The 25671-nt window shown below is 41.9% G+C and overlaps 5 protein-coding genes across 9 annotated transcripts; 3 read left to right on the forward strand and 2 right to left on the reverse strand.

Annotated features, from left to right (window-relative positions):
- Positions 1-42: 42 nt before the first annotated feature.
- zbtb33 (zinc finger and BTB domain containing 33) lies at positions 43-5869 on the reverse strand. Of its 2 annotated transcripts, none has more exons than XM_052074681.1 (2): positions 5691-5869; positions 43-3849 (listed from the first exon to the last, which is right to left on the reverse strand). In XM_052074681.1, exon 2 carries the CDS (start codon positions 3845-3847, stop codon positions 2021-2023), a length of 1827 nt encoding a protein of 608 aa, XP_051930641.1. In that variant the 5' UTR covers positions 3848-3849; positions 5691-5869; the 3' UTR covers positions 43-2020. The 2 variants fall into 2 exon arrangements, with proteins under 2 accessions (XP_051930641.1, XP_051930635.1); XM_052074675.1 differs by having other exon boundaries at positions 5591-5868.
- A 1613-nt stretch (positions 5870-7482) lies between these two features.
- On the forward strand, positions 7483-12625 carry nkap (NFKB activating protein). Of its 4 annotated transcripts, none has more exons than XM_052075299.1 (8): positions 7485-8021; positions 9825-9905; positions 10012-10076; positions 10655-10732; positions 11557-11606; positions 11683-11867; positions 12064-12213; positions 12299-12625. In XM_052075299.1, exons 1-8 carry the CDS (start codon positions 7645-7647, stop codon positions 12474-12476), a joined length of 1164 nt encoding a protein of 387 aa, XP_051931259.1. In that variant the 5' UTR covers positions 7485-7644; the 3' UTR covers positions 12477-12625. The 4 variants fall into 4 exon arrangements, with proteins under 4 accessions (XP_051931275.1, XP_051931267.1, XP_051931259.1 ...); XM_052075290.1 differs by having other exon boundaries at positions 7486-8021; positions 11557-11602; positions 11676-11867; XM_052075315.1 differs by lacking the exon at positions 10655-10732 and having other exon boundaries at positions 7483-8021.
- Positions 12626-15569: 2944 nt separating this feature from the next.
- On the reverse strand, positions 15570-16179 carry ndufa1 (NADH:ubiquinone oxidoreductase subunit A1). Its single transcript, XM_052077125.1, has 3 exons — positions 15971-16179; positions 15777-15866; positions 15570-15647 (listed from the first exon to the last, which is right to left on the reverse strand). Exons 1-3 carry the CDS (start codon positions 16070-16072, stop codon positions 15627-15629), a joined length of 213 nt encoding a protein of 70 aa, XP_051933085.1. The 5' UTR covers positions 16073-16179; the 3' UTR covers positions 15570-15626.
- A 288-nt stretch (positions 16180-16467) lies between these two features.
- Positions 16468-22306, forward strand: upf3b (UPF3B regulator of nonsense mediated mRNA decay). The gene is made up of 10 exons (XM_052074962.1): positions 16468-16696; positions 17274-17380; positions 17705-17811; positions 17894-17992; positions 18316-18426; positions 19214-19257; positions 19320-19496; positions 19791-19942; positions 20303-20618; positions 21826-22306. The coding sequence occupies exons 1-10, from the start codon at positions 16586-16588 to the stop codon at positions 21976-21978; spliced, it is 1377 nt and encodes a 458-aa protein (XP_051930922.1). The 5' UTR covers positions 16468-16585; the 3' UTR covers positions 21979-22306.
- An 848-nt stretch (positions 22307-23154) lies between these two features.
- rpl39 (ribosomal protein L39) lies at positions 23155-25598 on the forward strand. The gene is made up of 3 exons (XM_052077136.1): positions 23155-23272; positions 23563-23666; positions 25404-25598. Exons 1-3 carry the CDS (start codon positions 23270-23272, stop codon positions 25450-25452), a joined length of 156 nt encoding a protein of 51 aa, XP_051933096.1. The 5' UTR covers positions 23155-23269; the 3' UTR covers positions 25453-25598.
- The last annotated feature ends 73 nt before the right edge of the window (positions 25599-25671 follow it).

Raw genomic sequence — 25671 nt, forward strand, 5'->3', positions numbered from 1 at the left:
CAGAAGTACCGAAGGCCACCAGCATCACAGAACAAATTAAGGTAAAACAGTAAAAGAATAATTTATTGTCATCCGACTTCCAATCATATCGACGAAGAGGGACAGTTTTAATACAGCAACAACAATTACTATATGAAAAGCAAGCATGGTTCTACAAAAAGGACATTACACAGAATTTAGACTGTACATCTCAAACACACACCAATGCTCATCTGTTTATTGTCGTTGACATACACGTAGAATGTCCCTGCCAGCGCTACCTCTTTAATCACCACGACACTCACAGTGAAAAGTCAATGAAGAGTCCAAACTAAGACAACAAAAGAAGCTCTCCCCAATGATTAAATACTAAGTGCTAACTTTCCATCAACGGTCCAAGTCAGGAGTGCCCAACCAGTCGATCGTGGTTGACCGGTTGCCCGCGAAGATTTGTGCGTCTCTATATTTTTTGTATTTGTGTACACTACACCCTAATCATCCCCCTGAGTTTCACACTCAAAAAAACAACAACAAAACCAAAACCTGGCACCTGGTCTGCATCACAGAAAGTTGTTCGTCGTCAGCAGTTTGCAATTGCAGCTAGCGATCAGAGAACTTGAGACACATCTATTTGTTGTTTGAGTCTCATCCAAGTTCTTGTTTGATCTGCAATTCAGCAACGGCATTGTGAAAGAATGGAAAGTGACGGGAGAAACATTTTAAAAGCTACAATAGTGATGTTTCTACACTGAAAGTGGCAAAAGGTCATTCCTGCCTCCATGCGTCAGGTCTCCGGAATAAGAACTATGTTTTGTCTTGTATCTAGTTTACTTTTCAGTTGAATTATGACTGTTGTTCATCATGGCATGCGTGTATGGTCAGTTACGGTTCAATCGTAGAAAGTTGGCTACTTGAAAACTAGATCTTCGGTCAAAAATGGTTGGGCACTCCTGATCTAAGGGTTGACTCCCCTAAAGCACATATCACTCGTGTGGGCTTGAGAAAGGAGGGTGACAGAGATTTAAACTGCCCGACTCAACTTTAAATACCTTCAATACCCATGTGCAGGCTTGCCAACAATCTAAATATGTATTTAACCCTGGAGACCCCTTTTCTTCTTTGGAAAATGGTGAATTTCACATTAAATGACAGCTATATGTTCACTGAACACCAACATATACTGTATGTTTTTTTCAAATATTCACTACTTTAATCCTAATTTAGGATTAGGGCCAAATTTGACCCTTTGGGATTTGACGGTAGCATTTGAGTAGCAGAATTTATAGAGGCCAAATTTGACCCTGTGGGTTCTCCAGGGTTAAGATAAGGAGACTGTCTTGTGCAAAGATGAGCAATGTCAATGAGGGAATGTGGAGTGATCGTCGCAGAAATATTTGTCTGCTGAAACTTCAGCTATTATTTTTTTAATCACCCATTAAGTTTAAAGGGTCAATGTAATTTTGATTAATTGGTCAGAAAATTATTACTCAATCGAAATAATGTGCCTTTGTTCGTCGATCTATGCCAGCGACGTATAGTGACAAGCAGAAAATTAAGTGCTCTTCCACAAAGTACAAATAATCTGTGTCACCATCCGTTGCTAGTTACGCAACAGAATAGCTTTGGGTTCAACTAGCATGCCCAGATTGCATACCAAGTACGTTTTTAAGTCGGTTGAGACGAGGTCATAATTTTTTTTCTCAAACTTTTTGGATGTATGTGCCTTTGTTTAATTAAAATTGGGAAACATTGGTTTAGGAAACATGGCCTAAAGTTCAGGACTCAGGCATCAAAGATCAACACTGTGACAGAGAAACCAAACACGTTTGATGTCTATTAAATGTCAGCTGTTCAAAGTCTTGTTGAAAATACAGATAATCAGGGATCTGGATGCAGATTCAAATGGCATGCGGTGCGGTCACGTGTGTGAACATTCGTTCATCCAGACTACCGTGGAGAAAAGAAAGCTCCACGCAGGAGGAATGGAAGTCCAAGTGGAGCCCTCCAAAAAGGCACGAGTAATGGCACGGGCCAGCGCGGCTCAATACGTCTCCGGAACGTTAAAATTGTAGTCCGACTTGCCCTCAGGTGGGCTAACGTTGATGGGCGGCCCGGGCCGGCCCATCATCATTTGTTCGTCAAAGTCAAAAATGTCGTCCCAGTTCAAAACCTGGCCCTGGGTGGGCGGACGCACACCCTCCTGGCCGTGAGCCATGTGGCGCATGCCGCCGTCCTCGCCGATGAACGGCGCGGTCGGCCCGTCTGTGCTCCACGAGTTGGGCTTCATCTGCATCGTCTTGCAGGGCAGCAGGCGGTAAATGTTGTCCTCGCCGTCCTTGGCCTTCTTCCCGCTAGGGTCCACGTTATGGACTTGCTTGCAGTGGTTGGAGAGCAGTTGGTAGTTGAGGAAGGTGTCCTGGCACATCAGGCACTGGTAGCGCCGCTCGCCCGTGTGCTGAATTTCGTGTTTAGTCCTGTACTCGGCCAGGGCGAAGACTTTGTCACAGTAGCGGCACGGGTACTTCCTTTCCCATGAGTGCGTGTTGAAGTGGCGGCGGAGGCTAGTCCGACACACGTAAGGACGCTTGCACACGGTGCACACGTAGAAAGTCTTGCCGTCCATGATCAGCTCGTAGTGGTCCTCGGACTCTGACTTTGACTTTTTCTTGTTAGGTGAGGGCTTGAGATTCTCAGGTATTTGCGGGATGGATCGCTTCCCTTTGTTGGACTTGGAGCCGCCCTCGCCTGGATCTTCCTTAACGGGTACAATGTCGTAGGTGTTCTCTCCTATGTTGGCGTAGATTTTACAATCTGGGGAAATGGATTCGATTTGTGTGGCTGCATTGAGCGTGACCGTCTTTGTCGTTGCTACCGTGGGTTTGACGACATTTCTTTGACTCGGGGGGCTGTCCGAGATGTCCAACAGCCTAATTTTGAAATCCCCTTGCTGCGGTGAAGTGCAAATTTGCTTTTTGTGGACACCCAGTATGTCACTGTTTTCCATCACGTTGCCATTTCCAGACGATTGAGAAGCACTGGTCAGCTCGGCGGTTAAGCTGCTAGTCTGAGCCGGCGTCGTTGGAGTACTTCCGGAGGAAACTCTGGTGGGGGAATTCACGTTATTGGAGCTGCTGTCCGGACTGCGCAGAGGGCTTCTGTCGGGAAGCTTTATTTCTTGCGTCCCTGCGGGAGCTTCTTCTTTAAATGTTGCACTTGTGCATTTTTTGCTTTGCACCTCTTCAACCTTTTCTGATTTCACCGCATCAACATAAATGGCATCTCCTGAAGTTTCCTGATTGGCAGCTCGCGATCTGGCATCTGTCTTTGAGACAAACATGACGTCATCGTCATCCGAGTTCACGCCTCGATCCGAGACGTTGCTCGACTGCTCGAACTCCTCTGCAGATATGGAATAGGACTCTGAGACGATGGGCATATCTTTTCCTGACGATGTTTGGCTTTGGAGGTTTTCCTCCTTTGACAAACCAGGCAGCCCACTAACGTGGGATAGCGGTGTCGCCAAATTCGCGAGGAACTTCACCCCGAGTGTCTGCCCGGCGCTCATGAGCTCCTCCAGCAAGTCAGAGCGAATCCGTACAATCTTGGAGCTGTAAATGTAATTGATGATGTGCTCGAAGATCTCCGCTCGAAGAAAGTTAAGTTCAATGACTTGCTCGCTGACGACAAAGAGCTGGTGGAAATAGGTACTCGATGCAGACAGGATGGCTTTGTGGGCATGGAACTTCTTGTCTTGCACAATAATTGTAACGTCGCAAAATAATCCAGTATTGCGCTGCTCATTCATCGACTTCAACAATGCGGCTGAATACTGCGTGTCCATCGCTGTGATCAGCTTTAGAGTTGGCATGTCTGCAAGGGGAAAACAACAACAATTGTGAATTAGAAGAGACTTATCTTGCTTTTTTTTTTTTTACAATTACAAAAAACACTGATCCCAGGTGCTTTGGCACTTCTCCTCTTGCATCCGTCAGAAGCTGTCGTCGAGTGAGCCCCAGGAAGATTAAAAATCATATTAACTTGAAGTTTGGATGCAGTCAAACAATATTTTCACATTTAAATCTTTTAATTTTTTTAATGGATTTCGATAACACTCCCCTATCTGATGAACAGCATTTCCTTGATTAAACGCCATCAATAAATCAACAATAAAACTCTTCTTTGCATTCACTTCCTGCTTACATGCTACTAGTGATGTAAGTCCTGACGGGAGAGTAAACGGACTCAGTGTTTAAGTCCAGGTGCGTAAAAAAACACAAACAGGTGAATGTGGTCCTGAGTGTGCAAGGAATAGCATATTGATAACACTTGTGTTTTCCGCTATATTACATTTTTTAATGGGTATTTACAGTATACATAGTCACAATAACACCCTTCCCTTTGGTAAAGGAGAGCCACATTCGCAAATCCACTTCTCAGCTACTTAGTGCCACAAGAACATTAAAAAAACAAACAGACACACACAATGAGCACACTCATACGGAAGCTGGCCACATTTCTCACCCAAACATTAACATGCGGGCTTGCTGATATTGCACTCTATCCCATAAAATAGGTTTAGATTTATAATGTGTTAAAAGACAAAAAAATGTATTTCAAAAAGTTTAAATGCGTTAAAAGACAGTCGCCTTTTTGCTTCCATTTGTGGAAGCAGGGCCAAAGGAAGTAGAAAACAAGGGTGCAATTTCGTAAATGTCCCTTATTCGAAGCAGCATTTCATCATCAAGCCACCAAAATACATAGGTAAATGGTTATAGTAGTGGTGTGGTGCATGACATCGACATGATCACAAATAAATCTGTGCTGAAGCGACAGCTCTTGCTTGCCTTTCGGCTTTCACATGATAGCGGTTTGCCCTGGTCAGCTGGATTTCATTGGTGGAAACAAGGTGTGAGGGTGGTTATTATGTTAATTACTTGGAGTGTTTCAAAACAGTGTATACATTTTTAGAAACAAGCAAGTATCTACAGATTCACTGGTGTTTTTAAAAATTTAATATTTGATGGGTAGGCAGGCACTACAGAGACCAAACTATTTGTCATTAAAAAGTAAATTTTCTGGAACATGTCAAAAACACCAGTCGTATTATGAGAATTCCTCTCTGGCAATTCATTTGTTGATCATGCAGTAATGTCACTACTACATTGAATAAACATATTTAGGGATATTCATCTTAAAATTATGTTTTTGGGCCAAGATATGTGAAGTGAAATTCTTGCATCAAATTCTTACGTTTACATATAAAGTCTGAAAACACTGCAAGCAATCAATCCCCCATGTCACAAACTCACAATGATGATCAGTGACGTTTGCTAGATTTCCTTGAGCCAAGTAATAGCATATACAGTTCAATTGACAGACTACCTTAAAATCTTTAAGTGTATCATAGATCAAGGCTCCAACTTTGACTTGTTTGCGTGCTAAAAATGTGATAATGCAGTTTTCTCATCCTATAATGAACAATGGGACAGAGAGGGCCTAAATGATGACAGATCGCGGACGCATTACCTTGCAGAAATGCACAACAGTTACTACTTTTAACTAGGTACTGTAACCAGACGACAAGATGAATACTGAAAACTGATCAGTTTACCTGCGCCTTGTGCGTTTTCCGCCCGCATTAAGAAAATAGCGATCGTCGCTAATGCGTTAGCCGCTTGGCTACACAATGGCAAAGAGCAGAGGGGCTTCACCTGCCAAACGAGGAGAGCTGGGTCGTCACGTGATTGTCACAACAGCCACGAGGAGTCGCCACTGCGTGACATTAAAACGTTCATTTCGGAATTTTATTTGAATTCAGCATACAGTAAAATATCTTTAAAACATTATATAAAACAGCACATGCGTTTTCCGGTTTGAAATAACTTCCGGGTTGGCGAGACTGCCTTCAAAATGTCAAGTGACGAAAGTGCCGCTGCTTCAAAACTATGAAACTTGTTCCAAAGTAGTTGGAGTACTTGCATTAAGTGGTTTAAAGCAACATGACTTGTGCTTCTCTAACACTATAGTTTGCTAAATGTATGAAATAATTTGTGAACAGTGCATTTGGATCTATATTAAGCTGGTTTGAGTAGCTTGACATACTAACCAAGCATTTCACATTTGTTCGAAGTGAGTGTGGCAGTCACGAGGCATAGACATACACACATAATGGCAGCGATTACAACTGAATCATACGTTGATGTGGCCGCCATATTGGATGCGACAACTACTTTCTATTCAAATTAAGAATTTGAATAGAAAAAGCCACGCCCCACCTTTGACAGGTACAGCGGATGTAAAATGTGTCCATGCCATTTTTCGAATGCCAGGATTTGTGTTATATACAGTCTATAAACGAGGACACACACGCGCGCGCACACACGCACACACACGCACAGTGTGTATCTATCTATCTATCTATCTATCTATCTATCTATCTATCTATCTATCTATCTATCTATCTATCTATCTATCTATCTAGCTATCTAGCTATCTAGCTATCTAGCTATCTGTGTGTGTGTGTGTGTGTGTGTGTGTGTCTATAAATTATTTTCATATTTCCTAAGCGTGGTCTCCGTCCCCCTAGTTCCAAAACCCCATTTGCACGCCTGGTCCTTTACTAGGTTACAGATAGGCATAAAAAAGACAATATCTACAATTTATAATCTTATCAATGCACATATTTACTCTTTGTATCTATTTTAACCAATACAAATATTTAGTCTTTGAAATGTTTAAGCTGTGGGCGGCCTGCTAGTCCAGTGGTTAGCACGTCGACTTCACAGTGCAGAGATACCGGGTTCAATACCAGCTCCAGCCTCCCTGTGTGGAATTTGCATGTTCTCCCCGGGCCTGCGTGGGTTTTCTCCGGGTGCTCCGGTGTCTTCCCACATTCCAAAAACATGCACGGCAGGCTGATTGAACACACTAAATTGTCTCTGGGTGTGAGTGTGAGCGCATGGTTGTCCATCTCTGTGTGCCCTGCGATTAGCTGGCAACCGGTTCAGGATGTCCCCCGCCTACTGGCCGAAGACGGCTGGGAAAGGATCCAGCACCCCCCGCAACCCCAGTGAGGATTAAGCGGTTCGGAAAATGGATGGATGGATGGATGTTTAAGCTGTAAAGTTGTGATGACCAAAACAACATATGTTATTCTAAAGTTTGCATGAATGTTCACAGCTATCAAGGCATGTCACACTGAAACCAGTATTTAAAATCATAATGTTAAAATTTGTATTTGTTCTTCTTTGTGCCATTCTCCGGGTGTAGTACCTATTAGTCGGTGTGTGAATCGGAAAAAAATACTTGTGCACTTAAAAGTAGGTACTTGAATTAGGACGCCCGCGACCCTCGATCCTCCTGAGGATAATCGGTGAAGAAAATGAATGAATGAACGGATGGATGGTTTTCAGACCAAACTGACACATGCAATATGGCGAAGGCCCTTACGTATGAGTCGTCTGCGCAGGTAGAGATTTGGCGAGTTGGACGACGATGCATTAGGAAACAGAACACGACGAAGAAGAAGGAGGAAACGGAAATGCACAGACTATCGGTTGTTGTCGTTTGGTAGTTTAGCAGAGGATTTTTTCTTGGCATAATGAGTTATGCTATTTTTTGAGTCCATCTCTATACCGTTTTTGCTGAGATCCATTCGCTTCAGTCATGCCACAGTTTAGCCGTTCGGCATCTCGGAGTCCCCGTCGCGTACGAAACCGCTCTCGCTCCCACAGTCGTGAGAGGAGCATTTCTCCAGCCAGCTTCGGGCCTAAACTACCGAGGCCTCGTGACCGGGAGCGCGAGCGACAGGAACGAGAACACCGACTAAGGGAGGCGAGGACCATCAAGCGGTTCCGAATCGGAAGCCCTGGACGCAGTCGGTCGAGATCCCGAGAAAGGTACTCCGGTGGAGGCCAAAATTACAACCGCTGGTCGGAGCAGAGAGACGCTTTGTGGAGGCACGGTGGCTCTCGAGACGATTTTTACCACGACCAGCAGAGAGACGATGCTCATCGACAGAGACAAGAAGAACTCATGGCAAGGTATACCCCGCCATACTAATTTACCCCGTTTAGCACTTGTTATCAACACTAAACACGAAAGCACACGAGTCAACGTCTACGTTGTGTTGGCAGTAATGAGTCAAGGGACTTGATAAAGTAGTGAAACAAAGTTAAGTGCAAGCATAACGGAGGACTGCCTAAAATATAAAGTACATCGTTGCCATTTGTGACCTCTGTAATTTTCACCCAAGACTTGGTTCCATTTCATTTCATGCCTCTGTTAATTTAGGGTACATTGAATTTTCTTTTCGAGAGAGAGAGAGAGATATGCAGAGAATGAGTTAAAAATATACAAATTGGCCGATGAATCTATTATCGGAATTTAACGTGCCAAATATCAGAATCAATTTGAGCATATCGATGTTATGGGTAGCTTTTCCCACCTTGCCTTGTATGGAATCGACAATTCTGATGAATCTTTGGAATCTAAAGAGTTGATATTCAGTTCCTTTGTTTCTTCCTTTTAACAATTAAACTTGTTCTTTTATTTGAATGTTTTCAGGCACTGTATTGTCCAGGAAAGCAGGTTCTAAAGACAAAAAATGTCATGAGGATTGAGTCCATCACAGGGAACCCGTGGTTGCTTAAAATGGCCTTGACTTTTCATGTCAATGTTGTGTGTGTTGACACACTGACATATTCATGGTGATGCTTGTGTTGTTTTTAGAAGGGAGATCTACTTTTTAAGACAGGGGTGCCCAAACTTTTTGGATCGAAGATCTACTTTTCGATCAACTAACCTCCCGGGATCTATCCTTACCGGCGCGCGCACACGCACGCACACACACGCGCACGCGCGCGCGCCATGATGAGAAACAGCCTGAAACGGAGGCATGCAACGCACTTTTGCAGCCTGTTAAATATCGTAGCTCACATGTGCCGTTTTAAAGTACTGTCCTTCCCTGGGCCCTCCTGGATTCTTATTCTTTGCTCGTGCCCTTGGTGAATTGTACACGAAGCAAACTCTGAATGAGAATCATGACGATAAAAGATAGAGCGCAACAGCTCTGATCACAAGTTGCAATTGCAAACTGCTAAGCGCTAACAACTTCCGGTGACGTAATCACGCGCCACCGTAAATTTAAGATTTACCTGCTTTATTTTATTTTTAAAATATTTTTAGTGAAAATATGATTAGTGTGCAGTGTATATTAACACAAAAATATATTAATAACATGCACGAAGACACACAAATGGTTGTTTGTTTTTTTTTTTTTTCTCGACACTCCTCGGATCTACTTGGGACCTGTCTTAGATCTACCGGTAGATCAGGATCTACCTAATGGGCACCCCTGTTTTAAGACAATGTACATCTGTGATGGTTTATTTGGGCAAGTTTTCTATATTTCCAAAACCAGAAAAACAAAGCGGTCATTGTGGAAATGAACATGCAACTTGAGATGGAAATGTTTTCTGTTGATCAAATATTCTTGAAAAACACAATTTTTTCAACCTGGTTTCACTCAACCATATTGTATTACGGTTTAGAGTTACAACTTGTCATAACTGACATTTGAACATTTCTCTTCTGTGGCGTGTCAACGTTACAAAACAGTTTTTTTTTCAGGGACTCTTAGGGGTTTTAAACCAGTCACTATACATTGCCTGAGTAGTTCACTTGTGTTTGGTCATGTCACTTGGCGTGTGGCTGGTTTTGTGCCATTTGCAACCTCGAAACCACATACGGTATGTCCAGATCACTGTGAAGCAATGGTCCTCTTTAGTTAGTAAGATGGGCGTACTGAAGCAGTTGTGTATGTGATGTGTGCTTGTGTGACACAGGCGGTTGAAGGAGCGAGAGCGCATCGGCGAGCAAGGTTGTCCCGAAGTGTGGGGTTATTCGCCAAGGGTGAAAGAAGAAGAGTAAGTCAAGCGCGAATCACCTTCATTCTGCAATGTTTTGTCTCATTTAAATAATGTAGTCAGTCACAGAAAGTTTAAAATCACTTTTGTCTTGTTTCCCCACCAGCTCTGATGAATTCACACCCGTGGAAGATGACGGTAAAAATGTCAGCTCGGCATCCAACTCGGAAGGTATATGTGGCACACACACACACGCACACTTGTGAAAACAAATCAAAATGAAGAAATGACGTGTATTGTATATTGTATATTGTATATAGTTGTTTGGATCTGAGTTGGAGAGGCGCACACTTTTCTATTTCTATACATTCCCACAGATCTGTGTACAAAATGGGGAATAAGTAAAACACTGTCAATACGTTTTAGTTTACAGTGTGTGGATGAAGTGCCGCCATAGGTGAGAATGAATGCTTTGACTGTTCATGGGGGCTTGTCTGCCCTTCACAGTTTGGACTCGCTCAACAAGTAGCCACCCCCAACATCTACCACTAAATAACTGCAGTGGGGGCAAAGGGGGCGTAATAAGCGTCGGTTCATTAGCATTTTTACAAGTCGGGACCACCCACAGAAAACAGGCTGAATTCAGTGAAGCTTGAAAAAGCCTTTTTTTAAAAAAAATAATTCAGGATTTGATGTTGTTTCTGATGAAAGCATGTCCCAGCCTGTGGCACTTAGGAACTGTTTTAAATTGTGAAGGAAAGGGCATAATAAATTCTTCTTGAAACAGTTTTGCTTCTGTACGTTTGCAGATGAAAAGAGGAAGAAAAAGAAGTCGAAGAAAAAAAAGCATAAGAAGCAGTCAGACAGTGGCATGGAGTCCGACGATGGTAACATTGAAATGTATTATTTGGCGTTATTGTGACTCGCATGCTTAACTCATGGCGCCGTAGTTGGCAGCCGTCTGCAAGAGCTCTGCTTTTTTGTTGTTTTTGTCTTTTGTTTTGTCATATGTTGTTTGTTGTACTTTATTGTGGACTTTTTTCAGCGTTTCGGCCACGACATTCATCGAAGAAAAGGAAAAATCTGTGCTTGATGGTTGCGCCTTGGCAGCATGCGTGTACCTGCACTGATTTTGATGGGGAGAATGTCGGCGCTATTTCACTATTGCCGCTTGACAGGCCCAGGTCGCTTGTGTTTTTTTGCACCTGCAATGGACAGCATTTGTCAGAGCTCCGTTTTGTTCAGCGGAGATGTCAACGCTGTAGGACAGTCCGCGTTGGTGCGGCTTGATGGTTGGCTGCTGCACCTGACGATGAGAGAGGAGCGTCGGTGTGCAGCTTGGATGCGTATTTGGACCTGAGAGTCGCTGCTTGGAATTGCAATGGATTTACATTGGACAGGAGGCGTGAACCAATTTCTTTTTTCGTCAATGGAAGCTCCAGCTTCTTGTTTACTTTCAAACGTGGCTTGGAGCAGACGTGTGCACATTTTGAGCACGATGTCTCTAATCCACTGGTGAAAGGACACTTTGATTCTCTCCTCTTTCATCTACAACTGTTTGAATATGGTTATGATTGCGTGACTGTCCACGTCTTATGCGTTCTTTTATACTACCGTATTTTGTCATTTTATGTTAACTGTTCTGTAAAGCACTTTGCTACAGCTGCAGCTGTTGTGAAAGCGCAAGATCAATAGATGTTTTTTTTTTCAGAGGACGGAGTAAAGAAAAAGAAGAGCAAGAAAAAGAAGAGCAAGAAGTATGTGTTTTTATAACTATTCGTTTATCCTCTCCAAAGAAAGATACTGAAACAATGCCACATTTGCTCTCAGGTCCAAGAAGTCCAAGAAGAAGAAGAAGAAGGTGAGGAAGAGCCGCAAGTCCTCGAGTGACTTCAGCAGTAGCGAGTCTGAGGAAGAGGATGCTAGCGAGGTGATGTGGGTTGAGAAAGGTTCCGCCGAAGATAACCTGGTGGGACCCGAAGCGCCGCTCACGCTCCTCTCTCAGGACGAGAGACCTTTAGAGTAAGTTCGACATTTGAAGAGAAAGAAGAGTCAGCTCAAGTTATGTTTGACAAGGGAGACTCCTAGGAGGAGGAAGATCATTTGCGTCACCTCAAGCAATACAACATTCTACATGCCACCTCCATGCTGAGAAACGAAGAAGGCGTCACAGTTAGAGTCCCACATATTCAAGTTTTGTATCCTTTTTTTGTTACAGTTTCGGTCACGCTCTGCTGCCGGGTGAAGGTGCGGCCATGGCGGAATACGTTAAAGCTGGAAAACGTATTCCTAGGAGAGGAGAAATTGGGCTGACGAGCAATGAGATTGCGGACTTTGAGAAGTCAGGCTACGTCATGAGCGGCAGCAGGTATACAGTTGGTCATGTTACGTCTTTATATCCACATTCAGTGCTGCACGGAGACACTCAATTGGTATGAATGTCACCCCCGCAGACATCGCCGTATGGAGGCCGTGCGTCTGCGTAAGGAAAACCAGATCTACAGTGCAGACGAGAAGAGAGCGTTGGCCTCTTTCAACCAGGAGGAAAGACGGAAAAGGGAGAGCAAGATCCTGTCCAGCTTCAAAGAGATGGTCTACAGGAAGACCAAAGGGAAAGAGGACAAGCCATGAGACAAACAACTCCATTTTGAGCATGTTTGCAAGCTATTATGTAAATACGACTTTGTTTTTTTGTAAAATAGATCAATTATTTACTTTTATTTACCGGTACTCTTTATAGTGTTGCAAATTTGTGAGTAAAAGAATTTTTGCAACTACCAGTATTGAGTTATTTTGGGATTTTATTGTTCATCACATTTTTTTATTGGTTTGTTTATTGAACATAAAACATATACAGTAATAATTTGACAGAAAATAAGGTACCGTAGACAAAATAGTAAAAAGAAAGAAATCAGTCTTCATTCAACACAGTTATGTTCAAGGGAGTAGGAAGAAGTAAAAAACTTATCTAGTCCTACCCCGTTATGTGTTTATATCTAATAAATCATTTTTATATCAATCAGAGAAGAAAAAAACTAAGAAGAAAGACGTCTCCATTAAGGCTCATACTTTACTCTTAACCGTGATATTTTTACAACTTTTGGTTTGTATCGGGATTATATACATCCACACCCTGGCACTCTTGTGTCAATTTTCTCTTGTATTCATAATGGATATTTCAATACCTTTATCAACTTAGTTCTGATTTATCATTATATTTAACGCTTAGAATTTATCATTTTAACTCTGATTGATGTAGGGTGTTTGTACTATTTTTTTAAATTTGTTTTTTAACTCAGTAACTGTCTGACCCCTCCGTGAGTCGTCACCTTACCGTGGTGGAGGGGTTTGTGTGTCCCAATGATCCTAGAAGCTAAGTTGTCTGGGGCTTTATGCCCCTGGCAGGGTCACCCATGGCAAACAGGTTCTAGGTGAGGGGCCAGACAAAGCACGGCTCAAAGACCCCAATGATGATTACGATAAATGGATCTCGGTTTCCCTTGCCCGGACGCGGGTCACCGGGGCCCCCCTCTGGAGCCAGGCCTGGAGGTGGGGCTCGTTGGCAAGCGCCTGCTGGCCGGGCCTACACCCATGGGGCCCGGCCGGGCACAGCCCGAAGAGGCAACGTGGGTCCCCCTTCCCATGGGCTCACCACCCATGAGAGGGGCCAAAGGGGTCGGGTGCAATGTGAGCTGGGCGGCAGCCAAAGGCGGGGACCCTGGCGGTCCGATCCTCGGCTGCAGAAGCTAGCTCTTGGGACATGGAATGTCACCTCTCTGGCAGGGAAGGAGCCCGAGCTGGTGTGTGAGGCAGAGAATTTCCCACTGGATATAGTCGGACTTGCCTCCACGCACAGCCTGGGTTCTGGTACCAGTTCTCTCGATAGGGGTTGGACTCTCTTCCACTCTGGAGTTGCTCACGGTGAGAGGCGCAGAGCAGGTGTGGGCATACTCATTGCCCCCCGGCCTCCGATTCAACTCCCACCTCCGACAGAGCTCAAATCAAATCATCAGCAAACTCTGCGGAAGCCTGACATTGAAACCTGTTCATTTGAATCAAGTGTGTTGGAACAGGGAGACTTGGAAAACATGCAGGACAGCGGCCCTCCACGACCTGAGTTTGACACCTATGCTCTAAATCAGTGGTCCTCAACTAGAAATGCTGTCGGTCCACTTTTTTTTTTTTTTATAAGACCAAGGTCCGGTCCCATGCACGGTGGTCATGGGGAGCAGGGCTATATGCCCATTTAGTATGGTCAAGCCAAGCTTATACAAATCAACACTCCTCACAACCAACCAAGAATGGGGTGCTGGAAAATAACAATTATTCACTTTGCCAATACACAGCAAATTATGAGAGGTATTGTGTTGAGGCAGAGGAACTCTTTTATTTTGTTAAGTTGTGCCTGCTTAATAATAGAAATAGCCCTTTTAGGGAAATAAGACATTTTTTACTTTAACTTTGTTAAACAGTAGTTGTCTTTTTTCCCTTAATTTAACAAAAGCAAAACAAAATACTCATTTTACCAAAATAAATACTAAAAATGAAAACAAAAATGTTATTTTCATTTGTACAATTCCCCTTTTCACATCCCCTCTGAAATCATTTAAAAATATATCAGAAGAGGAGTTAAGAACCATTTTAAATACTGACACAAGGGAGCACAGGAATGTGCAGTGCTGCTCTTCCACTAAAGGTGAATGCAATGTCTGAGGCATGCAAATATTATTTGAGGACGCCATTGGCATTGGGATGTTCATTTAACATGTTGCGGTGTTCTGCTGTTAAACAGCTGCAAAGATCCCCGGGTAGACGGGAGCAAAACTGCACACAATCGAAACGTCCCGCGATTTGTCTTGTCTAATTGTCTGTGTGTGGCTCTCCTGTGCTGAAGCTGTGAGCACACTGTGGCGTCGCGCATGCGTCTGGTTCCTGACACAATCATCCATTTTGAATGCGTGCTGATGCTTATGTATGGACACACCTTAAGTTCAGAGGAGCCAATCGGTGCATCGTTATCGCCGACATGCCCCAGTCTCCAGTTCGTCAAACATTATACACACACAGAGTCGCGCTGCTGCGTCCTTGCAATACATCTGTTCGTGCACGCAAATAATACAACGGATAATTTTAACAAGCGATCGCGGTAATGCGCAGATTATAGTCCAAAAATAGAAAATGTATAACGTAAAAATCACTTTATAATTTATTATTTTATACAATTTGCCGAGGGTCCGGACAGAGGAGGCCCGGACAGAGGAGTTCGGCGGTCCGGACAGAGGAGGTCGGCGGTCCGGTCGTGGATCGCGGTCCGCCAGTTGAGGAAGAAGAGGGCTCTAAATTGTCCCTTGGTGTCTGTGTGAGCGTGCATGGTTGTTTGTCGATGTGTGCCCTGCGATTGGCTGGCAATCAGTACAGGGGTGTATCCCGCCTACTGCCCCTAGACAGCTGGGATAGGCTTCAGCTCACCCCGCGACCCTTGTGATGATAAGTGGATCAGAAAATGGATGGATGGATGTTGTCACACATAAATTCCTGAAGCACAAGTCAATTTGGAAAAAGTAAATTGCAACTAAAGTTATCATTATTTCAGTGTATTGTAGGCATTGCACTTTGGGTGACATTAGTTAATCTGCATTATTCCATGATAGTGTTAAAGAGCAATATGGAAACCAACCAACTCTTAAACAGTCGATCACATTTTAATTAGGAACATGACACAAATTAATGTGTAATAGAACTTTTTTTATTAATGTACAACAAATAACCTTATTATTCTTGTCAGTGGATGTTCTCCAGTCCCTGTAGAGAAAATAAAAATTAATTGTAGAGCATCATTTAGCAATAAAGTTATGATTACAGTGAGCTTGTCGTGGCTGGTAGCTTTTAGTAAATAGACTTGGTCTCCGACAAACGGACGTGAAGTTTCACCTTGGAGTCAAAGTAGCGCCCCGTTCCTGACACCCGCTTGTCTCTCTCCATCAGGTACCATTGCCACGGAACATGGGCGATTCTTTTCTCCTGTAAAAAAATTAAAATAGACACATAAATAGTGTAAAACAAGATGTTTGCACGTTTCTTCTTATCACCGCTACATTAGCACTTAGCATCCACCACCAGCTCACCTTTCCACCGTTGGTGAATTTATGGATCTGTGCGGTGGCGACGCCGGGAATAATCAGACACGCCGCCATGATGCCGAGGCCGGGCAGAATTTCATACCACATGATGGCGGGAGGCGTTCAATAGCCCAGAAATCAATAATCGCCGACTTGTCCCGTTTATTTTTCTGCGGAGGCTAACAAAATGGCGCTCCCTACACAAGACATCCCACTACCGGAAGTATAAAAGACCGTTCTGCCTAAATTGTTCAAAATAAAACATTTCATGTTGGTAATCAGCGAGGAAAGAGCGTTTAATTAAATTTGGAGATCGGGTTTTTTTCCCTAAAATTTTGAAATATTCAAAGAAACCATAGCTCACAGCAAAGTCCTAAACTTTCATGATATGCGACAAACTCACATTTTGAGCTTTTATTTAGAATCAATTTAAAGTTACCGCTAAAGCGTGCATTTTTCCCACAGGTTTCCCTCTTTTGCTTTTGCAGTACAGTACTACGCTAGAGCGGAGGTCGAAGGTTGCGCATGCGTGCTTGGTTTCCTTTTCACTTTGGCGAAGTTTAAAAAAAGTAAACAAGTCTTGGGAATGACACAAGTTGACACAAGTAGCCTTTCAAAAATATGAAGGAGGGTAAAGAAAACACTCGACCCAGGGAGAGGCGAGTAGAATTAATGTGCGAGGATTCAGACAGGACGGAGAAGTCGAAGGAAAAGAAGGAGACCATGACAAAGGTGAAACTCGAGCTAGGCTAGGCTAGCCCCACGAGTACGAGTTTGTGATTGTCGTAAGGGACACATTTTAATCTGTATTTTATTTTGCCATATTTCATCAATGCATACATATGTGTGCTTATACACGTGTTTAGATTGGTATGGATTTTTTTGTCTTTTTAACACTAGTTAATTGATGCTGTGTTCATTTTCCATGATGCGTCACTATTTTGAGGTTCGAATCTTGACTGTGGTCTCCCTGCGTGGACTTTGCAACTTCACGTCGATTTTCTCCATTTTCCCCACACTTTCCAAAGACATGCGTTTTAGGTTAATTGAAAACTCTAAATTGCCCATGTGAGTGTTAATCATTGTCTTTATGCACCCTGCCATTAACCTGTCTAATACAGTACTGTATACTCAACCTGTCGCCCGAAATCAGCTGTGGATCATCAGCTAACATGGACTGGTAGTATACAGTACTATTGACAATGCACGAATGTTTGTTTTTTGTTTTTACGAGTTATCAAATTAACACCGGTCACCGTATACGTTCTCTGCGCTGTGTACTAATGGAGGAATGCCGCTCCGCTTGTAGATTGTGATTAGAAGGCTGCCACCGAGTCTAACTAAAGAGGAGCTAGAGGAGCAGCTGCAGCCTCTTCCTGAAGTCGACTACCTGGAGTTTTTTTCCAATGACACCAGGTGATCTTGTGACATCTTAAACTTGATGTTTAACTTCATTTTTTTCTATACATGAAGCGTTGTGAAATTTAACAACCAAAAAAATATTTTGTGAGCTGCCTTTTTCCGAAAAAATGTGTCTCTAAGAGCGGTTTTCAGAATAGTGTGACTAATTTATGTACAGTACATTCACTGCCCACATTACGACGTGGCTGGGTAAGGATCTGCCATTTTGAAGCGACAGCTGGACTACAAGGAATCATTATTGCATAAAACTTTAGAAGTGTTTTAAATTGTGAAAGACAATAGTAAAATGTCTCCTTGAACAAACGTTTCTTCTCTTAGCCTGTACCCTCACCTCTTTGCGAGGGCTTACATCAACTTTAAGAACCAAGAGGATATCGTCCTGTTCAGGGATCGCTTCGATGGCTACGTGTTCATAGACAACAGAGGTATCAAAAGTTATCCTGATGTTGAAGTTTATATGAAAATGTGCTCTCAAGGGGGTCTTTGCACATGTTTGTTACCAAACAGGACAGGAGTACCCTGCTATTGTTGAGTTTGCACCTTTTCAAAAGACTTCCAAGAAAAGAAGCAAGAAAAAGGACGCCAAGTGTGGAACTATTAGTGACGGTCTGTATTTTCAGAAATGTAATTAGTGTTGTACTCTTTTATTGATCCGCACTCTCCAAATCTTTTCTTATTTGTAATCAACATACAGAACTGCCAACTTACATTTTCAGCAAAAAACGTTATATTTCGGGTGACAAGCAACCACTGACCCTCACAATCACATCGTCACTCCCTCTGACCTACACCAAAATCAGCCCAGTTGTACCATCACACCATCAGTGAAATATGAAAACGTTTGTGGTTCAGTGGGATCCATTGCATATGTTTAGCAATTTAAAAAAAAGACAATATTGTGTATTCTTTATGTGTACATGTTCTTCAAGATCCTGATTACAAGAAGTTCTTAGACTATTACTCTGGAGACAACGAGAAGTTAACATCCACGCCTGAGACTCTGCTCGAAGAGATTGAAGCCAGGTCAAAGGAGCTCATAGGTAAGGAAACGTTATAGTAGGGCTGGACCATGCCCATTGATTTTATCAATGAACTTGAATATGGATGTTTTTTTTCCTCATGTGCCCTGCTTCCACAACATGGCTACAAACAGAAATAAGACACTGAGACACTGAATCCCAAACACAGAGTCAGTGTTACCTAGTTCTATTGAGTGACATTCACAACTCATGTGACTACATTTGAAAAGAGCGACTCACAGCAGACATCAGTTTGGCAATTTTACAAACAAGAAAAGAACCAGACAAGAGCCTATCACAGAGTCAGCTACACAGAACATTTCCTAACGCATAGTACGGAGTCTGTGTATATGTTGCAGAAGCAGTGATAGAACCACCTAGTTTTTTGATCCAAGATTTGTGCATTAAAGCAAAGATTGCCTTGCCTCACTTTTACAACTGCGCATGAGAAAAGACTAAGAGAAAGCACATGAGAGGCAGTCATTTTCACATCTGTAATTTGTACTTCTATTTTTCTGTAGATGTTTTTGCAAGTAAATGCTGCTGGGTGGGGAACTTGCTGCACATAAACTATTTCAAAGCTTGTGTGGTATTAGAAAAAAAGGAAGCACATCTCAAAAGGGAAAAAATGCAAATAAAAACGATTTTTGAATCATGCTATTGTCATTTGTAAAGGGAATGACCTCAGTTACAATTGGAATTTTGTTCAGCAAAACAAAGTAAGGTCATGTCGCCCAATTCTACATTAAATTAATTAATACTCTTTGTGTCTTAGTTCCACTAAATTCAACTTCTATTTTTCCCAAAGCTAAAAAAACAACTCCTCTGCTGGACTTCCTGAAGAATAAGCAGGTAAGTTAGGCACAGCAGTGAGCCAAACTTAACAGCAGAAGATAGACTTCTTCCCTCCTCAGAGAATCAGGGAGGAGAAGAAAGAGGAGAGGAGGCGGCGAGAGCTTGAGCGCAAGCGCCTTCGAGACGAGGAGCGCCGCAAGTGGCGTGAGGAGGAGCGGCGAAAGCGCAAAGGAGCTGAGAAAATGAAGAAACCGGAAAATGGCAAGGACCAAGTCAAAGACGAGCCAAAAATAAAAGTAAGTAGTGGACGTGGGAAAAGTACTCATACTTGAGAGAGTAAAAGTAAAAAGTTGTGAAAAAAAATTGTCCCCTCATGAAGTACAGATACCAGAAATATCAGTTTTCAGTATTTAAGTTAAGATGGTTAAGTTGTAGTTTAAAAATCCCTTCAGTTCACTCACTTCCACACACACACACACACACACACGCACACACACACACGCACACACACACGCACACACACACACGCACACACACACGCACACACCGCCACCGCCAGATGACGTCCTCTCTCTTTGTCCACTGCGTAGCTGCTGAAGAAGCCAGACAGAGGAGACGATGCTGACTCGGACAAAATGAAGGAGAAGTTTAAAAAAACTGAGAGGCCCGGCAAAGAGCAGAGCAGAACCGCTGAGCACAAAAGACGACAAAACAATGACATCAAGGACGAATGCGCAAAGAAGTAGGTCATAATTGGCTCATATTATCTTTTTATGTTAAAAAAAATCTTTGTTATCCACTACTACACTTTGTATTTCACCTAAAACATACAAACACAGTTTGATGATCGACTTCATGGTTCTGTCATCGGATTTGCAACTGCATATTTATTTTTAATTTTTTGTTCATTTAAAAAATTGTGTGGGCGCTGAACATATTTTGTATCTGTTCTTTTTAACATATGTGTTAATTAGATTTTTAATCACATTATAATCAACTGAAATTTTTTAAAATTAAAATAATGATTTAATGCCGTTACATTTTATATAAAATCTTAATACATTTCATGCTTCAACATATTCCATGCTTTCTCCCCTTGCAGGCCAGACGAGGAAGGCCGCAAGGAGCTACGGGAACATGACGCCGACCGCGACAGGGAGCGCGAGCTGGAGAAGGAGCGCCAACAGAGGGAGAAAGAACGCATGAGACGGCAAGAGCGACGGAGGAGGAGGGAAAGGCACGACGGCGAGAATGTCACCAGGAAGTGGGTGGAGGAGGAGGGACCAGCCAACAAGGAGAGGGAGCGGCCACCGGACAAGAAACGGACAGACAATGCATCCGAATCTGACAAGATGGAGAAGACACAAAAACAAGACAAGAAGGACGACAGTGCCAAGAGAGAACGATTACGGAACAAAGTAATGCATCAATCTTTCTATCAAAATACTGTTTATGTCTACCTGTCAGTCGTGTACCCATCTTTTCATTCGATACATACTACAGTATATGTATGTATTTTTAAGATGTTTTTTTCGGGTGTGAATTTTTATATTTAAGGAGAAAAATATATTTTATTTAGAGCCATCTTTTTAAGGAGGGTGTTTCTTGACAACATTTTTCATTCATTAATCCACACTTTTTAAAACATTTAACTTCAAATTTTTAATTTTTATTATTCAGTTTTCTATGCATTGAAAAAAGTATTACATTTCAAAATTACCCTATTGTTTTTGTAATAATATAACATTTTTTATTGATTCACTATTCAAACCATTTAAAACAATATTTGATACGTCTTTTTAATTCACAAAATTTTTCTTTGTTCTTCTTTTCAGTTATCCATGCTTATTCTTAATTTTTTATTCATTCATTCATTCATTCATTCATCTTCCGAGCCGCTTGATCCTCACGAGGGTCGCGGGGGGTGCTGGAGCCTATCCCAGCTGTCATCGGGCAGTAGGCGGATTTCAAAATGATAGTTTTTATATTTTATTCCTTTATATATGCATAAAAAGCATTCACTTGTTCATCCACGTACTGTACATACAGACATTTTGAACATTTAATGTCCACTCATGTTTGTTTGTGTTCATTCATCCATGCATTTTTAAATTACGTTTTGCTGAAGATTTTTTTTTACCGCATTTATTTCAAAATATTAACAACTATTAGTTACTATTATTAAAATTAATACATCGATGAGGCAATTACAGGAAAAATTATACACAGCTATTAGGGATGTAACAAAAAAATCTATTTTAATTGAAAATATTGGGTTTGATTTAAAAGTTGTGAGTGCGTCAAATAGAAATAAATTGTTCCACTTCAAAGCAATGGATAGATATTGAACTGTCCTTTATTGGAGAGGCGGACGCCCCCAATATCCATTTGTTTATTGTGTGTATTTGTATCTTTATTATCCATTAAAAAATAAGAATAGCTATTCATGGGTTTATTTCACAAGTATGATTCTTTGTCTGCGATTGGCTGGCAACTAGTTCAGGGTGTCCCCCACCTACTGCCCGAAGACAGCTGGGATAGGCTCCAGCACCCCCCGCAACCCTAGTGAGGATATAAGCGGTTAGGAAGATGAATGAATGAATGATTCTTTGTTTTTTGTATTAGGATCGTCCTGCTATCCAGCTGTACCAGCCTGGAGCAAGAAGCCGCAATCGTCCAGCAGGAGGAGGTGGCGGCGGAGGTGGAGCTGATGTCAGCTCTGTGGACAGGAAGCCAGACACCGAGATGAAGAAATTGGCTGAGAAGGGTGACGACTGAGTGGATTTCTGCTTGCGTCTTCTTTTCGGTTTGCGACCAGCCAGACTCCTGAGCACCATGTTGCCTCACCGCCCCCTCTTCCATGTCTGAGGCTCACGACTGATTGATGGTGGAGCCAGGCAGTGCCTCAAAGCGACCCTCTTTGTGGTTTCACTTTGTAGGAAAGCTAAGACTATGGTTACACAAAACCATTAAGTGACCTTACCTTTTGATGGTATCACTGCAAACGTGTTTTCATTATTGCTTACACAAATTGTTCATCCAAACAGCATTGAAAAGCATATAAATGGCATTCATGGACTGTGAATAAACACAGCTCTTGCTACAAGTTTTAGTAGATTACAACAATTATGTTTATGATGTGTTTAAAGGTGTGGAAGAAAATGTTTGTCTATATGGTCTGTATTGCGAATATGGTAAGTTCCGTGGAAATGGGTTTGGATGGACAGACTCCTGTTAGTACATGGATGTATCCAGAGGCAAATATAGATAGATAAGAATCCAAAGTGTTAGGGAAAAGCATGGAGAATGATAGATATGAGGGTGAAAACAAGTGACTACATTAAAAATGTGTATTATAGCAGAGTGACCATGTATACCGATGGTTCGAAGAATGCAAGTGGGAGTATGGGTGTGTGTTTATTCTAGAATTTGGGTTTCAAATCCCAAAGAGACTATCACATCATTTGTCTGGCAGTAATTATTAGCCTACAAAGGGTGAAAGAGAAAACACCGGATAGGGTGATGACGTGTTCAGATTCAATAGCAATAGTGGAGTTTACAATCGTTTCACATAATATGGGAAGATTTCTTCATTCAAATATAACATACTTACATACACATAGTTTTTTTTCAGGATTCAGAGGGGTAGCATTGATGTCCAAATGGCAGATCGGAAAAGATCGAGTCACACATAAAGGGGTGACCACTGACCAGAAATCTTTAGTTGGAATGATTTCCGTTAGAATGACATAAAAAGGTCCCCATGTGAATAACCCGATTTCCACAAAAAAACGATTTTTGTAGTGAGACATTTTATTATTAACTCGGTACAAATTATATTTTTCTAACTTTCAAAATATTCCCATAAGTGGTAATTACCTGTCAAAAAAAGATGTCTACAGTTAGAAATTGAGAAATTAATCTGTAGTATCACGAATTAGCCTGCTAGTGTCGCTGTCAATAAAAGAGTACGACTAAATAGCCGGATGCATCATTGGTTAAAATAGCTTACATCACATCCTTCGGCCTCTTCTATCGACGTCGTTGTGAGGAAAGCATTGTGGTCGACATGGTAACTAGAAAAATCATCCAACATCTGTTAAAATATACACTGTAGACTCTTCTGTTTCCTCAGAACACTTAGATATAACACCCACGATGTTTTACATATCTATATGGCGCGTCAAATTTGTAATTGTGTACATTTAAATGGCGCTGCGCACTCCAAGCTTATTAGCTAGCGAGCTAGTAATCTAGCATAGAAGCTCCAAGAAGGCGTTTAGCCTGTGTGGACTGGTAACCACACAGTGTTCAAATGTGTTGCGTGATTTTACATGATTTCGTTGTGCCGTGTGTTTTTAGTCGTCTCACAAGACTTTCAGAATTAAGCGCTTTCTGGCCAAAAAGCAGAAGCAAAACAGGCCCATTCCTCAGTGGATCAGAATGAAGACCGGCAACAAAATCAGGTAAGGGTTGTGTGTTGGTGTACACTGCTGTACAATGGCCGTTTATAATGCCAACACGCATTTTTTTGATAATATGAACCCACTAGTTAAGTGAGAGCTAAGTATAATCTTACTGCAGCAACAGATTCGCAAAAACGGGTCATGATAAATAGTGATTCCCTCCATTGACAATCAGGACTCCCAAGAAACGTGTTAAATTGTTATGTCCTTGATGAATCGTGTTGGGACATTGGCACCTCGTTTTCTACTTGACATGTTTTGCCTAGCTGCATCTTGTACACGTTTAATGAGTCGGAGTCACAGGCACACAACTTTGTGATCATCTGCCCCATTGTTTATGTGTAATTTAAATCGACAGATAGGCAACATCACTTGTAGATGGGGGGGGGGGGGGGGAAACCCAGTGTCTTTCCAAGTTGATTTTGATTAAATAATAAATTTATTGAATTGTACATATTTACATTATTGTTGGAATGCAAAAATGTGGAAAATTACTTTCCATTTTCTGTACAATTACATTTTACAGAAAATACTCAACTGAATAAATTAATCAATTTATGGAAAACGGCTAAAGTAGTAGTAGTTAGTAGTGCAACCCTAGACATTTGATAAAATCCATGTTTAGTTTTTTTTCCTAATTAACCAATTAAGAAATGTAACTTGTAGTTATAGCATTCACAATTGATTATTGAATGGCAAAATAATAAAAATAACAATGAGTAAATACTGATGTTGGGTTGAATCCCTGGAACTTCAGAATTGTCGCTTTTTGGACAACCCAAGTGCATCATGTTCAATCCTTAACATTGCATCGTCACAGAGAGCGACTCCTTTTCAACGCTTTATATTGGTTGCCGTAATTTCTGGACTAAAAGGCGCTACTTTTGTCACACTTTCAACCCTGCGGCTTATTGAATGAAGTGGCCTGTTTGAAGAAAAAGAGTGATGGCTTGCTCATCTCACTGTCTTATAACAAACGGATTTGGATTTGCATTCATCTGTCACTCAGTATAGTAAAAATAAGAACTTTTGGTAATCAAAACGTAATAACCATTAACCATGTTGTCACCACAAGATGGACTTGCAGCTCTTGTCTGGTAGGACAGGCTTGACATTAATTGAAGTCAAAATGTGTTCATTGGTTTAGTGATGAAGTTAGATGATGTGTTGGCAAAACTGCATGGGTGTTGAGACTCCATACTGCAATGGCAGAAGACTACATGTTGCAGTAAAGCAGGCCTGCAATTGCAGCACTTGATGGCTGTGAAGTGCTGACATTAACCCTGCTGAGATTATTACTACTCAGTCTCAGAGCTCGTTGTCGTCATCATTTATGAGGATGAAGAGGTTGCTCTGTCACTGAAACACTGTTAGCTAGCTGTAGCAAGTGTTACTCAACAGGGATGATCCTACTTCATGGTCGTTTTGTATTTACTGCACTGTTGAATGATTGTATTGTTTTTGTGTGCATTGAGCCAACTCCCCCAAAGCACTCACACTCAGCCCTGCAGTAAGTGAACCACGATAGTGTGGGGATTTGTACTTTTTTTTTTTGTGACAAAGTTGGAATTTGGATTTTCGTCAATGGTTATCCTGACACGGCAGTGTTGTTCAGTGGCAAACTGCTGTATCCATAAATGTAATTTTTAAATGGTTAGTTTTGTGTTTTATATTAGAAGTTGGAGGATAAGGTGAGTGCCGGTTTGTCTTGGCTGACCATTCTCCTCCATTCTTCAGGTACAACTCCAAGAGGAGACACTGGAGGAGGACTAAGCTGGGTCTGTAAACATGACGTTCCGCAGAATCCATTCCATCAAGACGACCTCCAGCTAACAGGAAGGAGAGGCTCAATGTTGGTAGAGCCACAGTTGTTTTGTACACAGTCTGGTTCTACGTTCATGTTTGAAAATTAAAGATCTGTGATCAAACAAATACTTGATGTACACATTTTGTTTTAATTTTGGTTTATTCAGCACAGAATGATAGGCACTTGGCAATTATAGTC

Source organism: Hippocampus zosterae, chromosome 1 (genome assembly GCF_025434085.1).
Source record: "Hippocampus zosterae strain Florida chromosome 1, ASM2543408v3, whole genome shotgun sequence".
Taxonomy (NCBI): Eukaryota; Metazoa; Chordata; class Actinopteri; order Syngnathiformes; family Syngnathidae; genus Hippocampus; species Hippocampus zosterae.

Excerpts from the sequence above, each read along its gene's own strand:
- zbtb33 (XM_052074675.1), bottom strand. The coding sequence starts at position 5,618 with ATGCGGGCGGAAAACGCACAAGGCGCAG. Across the intron at positions 3,850-5,590 it reads GGAAAACGCACAAGGCGCAG|ACATGCCAACTCTAAAGCTG; the intron begins GTAAACTGATCA and ends TTCCCCTTGCAG.
- nkap (XM_052075290.1), top strand. The coding sequence starts at position 7,645 with ATGCCACAGTTTAGCCGTTCGGCATCTCGGAGTCCCCGTCGCGTACGA. Across the intron at positions 9,906-10,011 it reads CCAAGGGTGAAAGAAGAAGA|CTCTGATGAATTCACACCCG; the intron begins GTAAGTCAAGCG and ends TTTCCCCACCAG. Across the intron at positions 11,603-11,675 it reads AAGAAAAAGAAGAGCAAGAA|GTCCAAGAAGTCCAAGAAGA; the intron begins GTATGTGTTTTT and ends ATTTGCTCTCAG.
- ndufa1 (XM_052077125.1), bottom strand. The coding sequence starts at position 16,072 with ATGTGGTATGAAATTCTGCCCGGCCTCGGCATCATGGCGGCGTGTCTG. Across the intron at positions 15,867-15,970 it reads AATTCACCAACGGTGGAAAG|GAGAAAAGAATCGCCCATGT; the intron begins GTGAGCTGGTGG and ends ATTTTTTTACAG. Across the intron at positions 15,648-15,776 it reads GGCGCTACTTTGACTCCAAG|GGACTGGAGAACATCCACTG; the intron begins GTGAAACTTCAC and ends TTTTCTCTACAG.
- upf3b (XM_052074962.1), top strand. The coding sequence starts at position 16,586 with ATGAAGGAGGGTAAAGAAAACACTCGACCCAGGGAGAGGCGAGTAGAA. Across the intron at positions 16,697-17,273 it reads AGAAGGAGACCATGACAAAG|ATTGTGATTAGAAGGCTGCC; the intron begins GTGAAACTCGAG and ends CTCCGCTTGTAG. Across the intron at positions 18,427-19,213 it reads CAGGTCAAAGGAGCTCATAG|CTAAAAAAACAACTCCTCTG; the intron begins GTAAGGAAACGT and ends TTTTTCCCAAAG.
- rpl39 (XM_052077136.1), top strand. Across the intron at positions 23,667-25,403 it reads AAGACCGGCAACAAAATCAG|GTACAACTCCAAGAGGAGAC; the intron begins GTAAGGGTTGTG and ends TCCATTCTTCAG.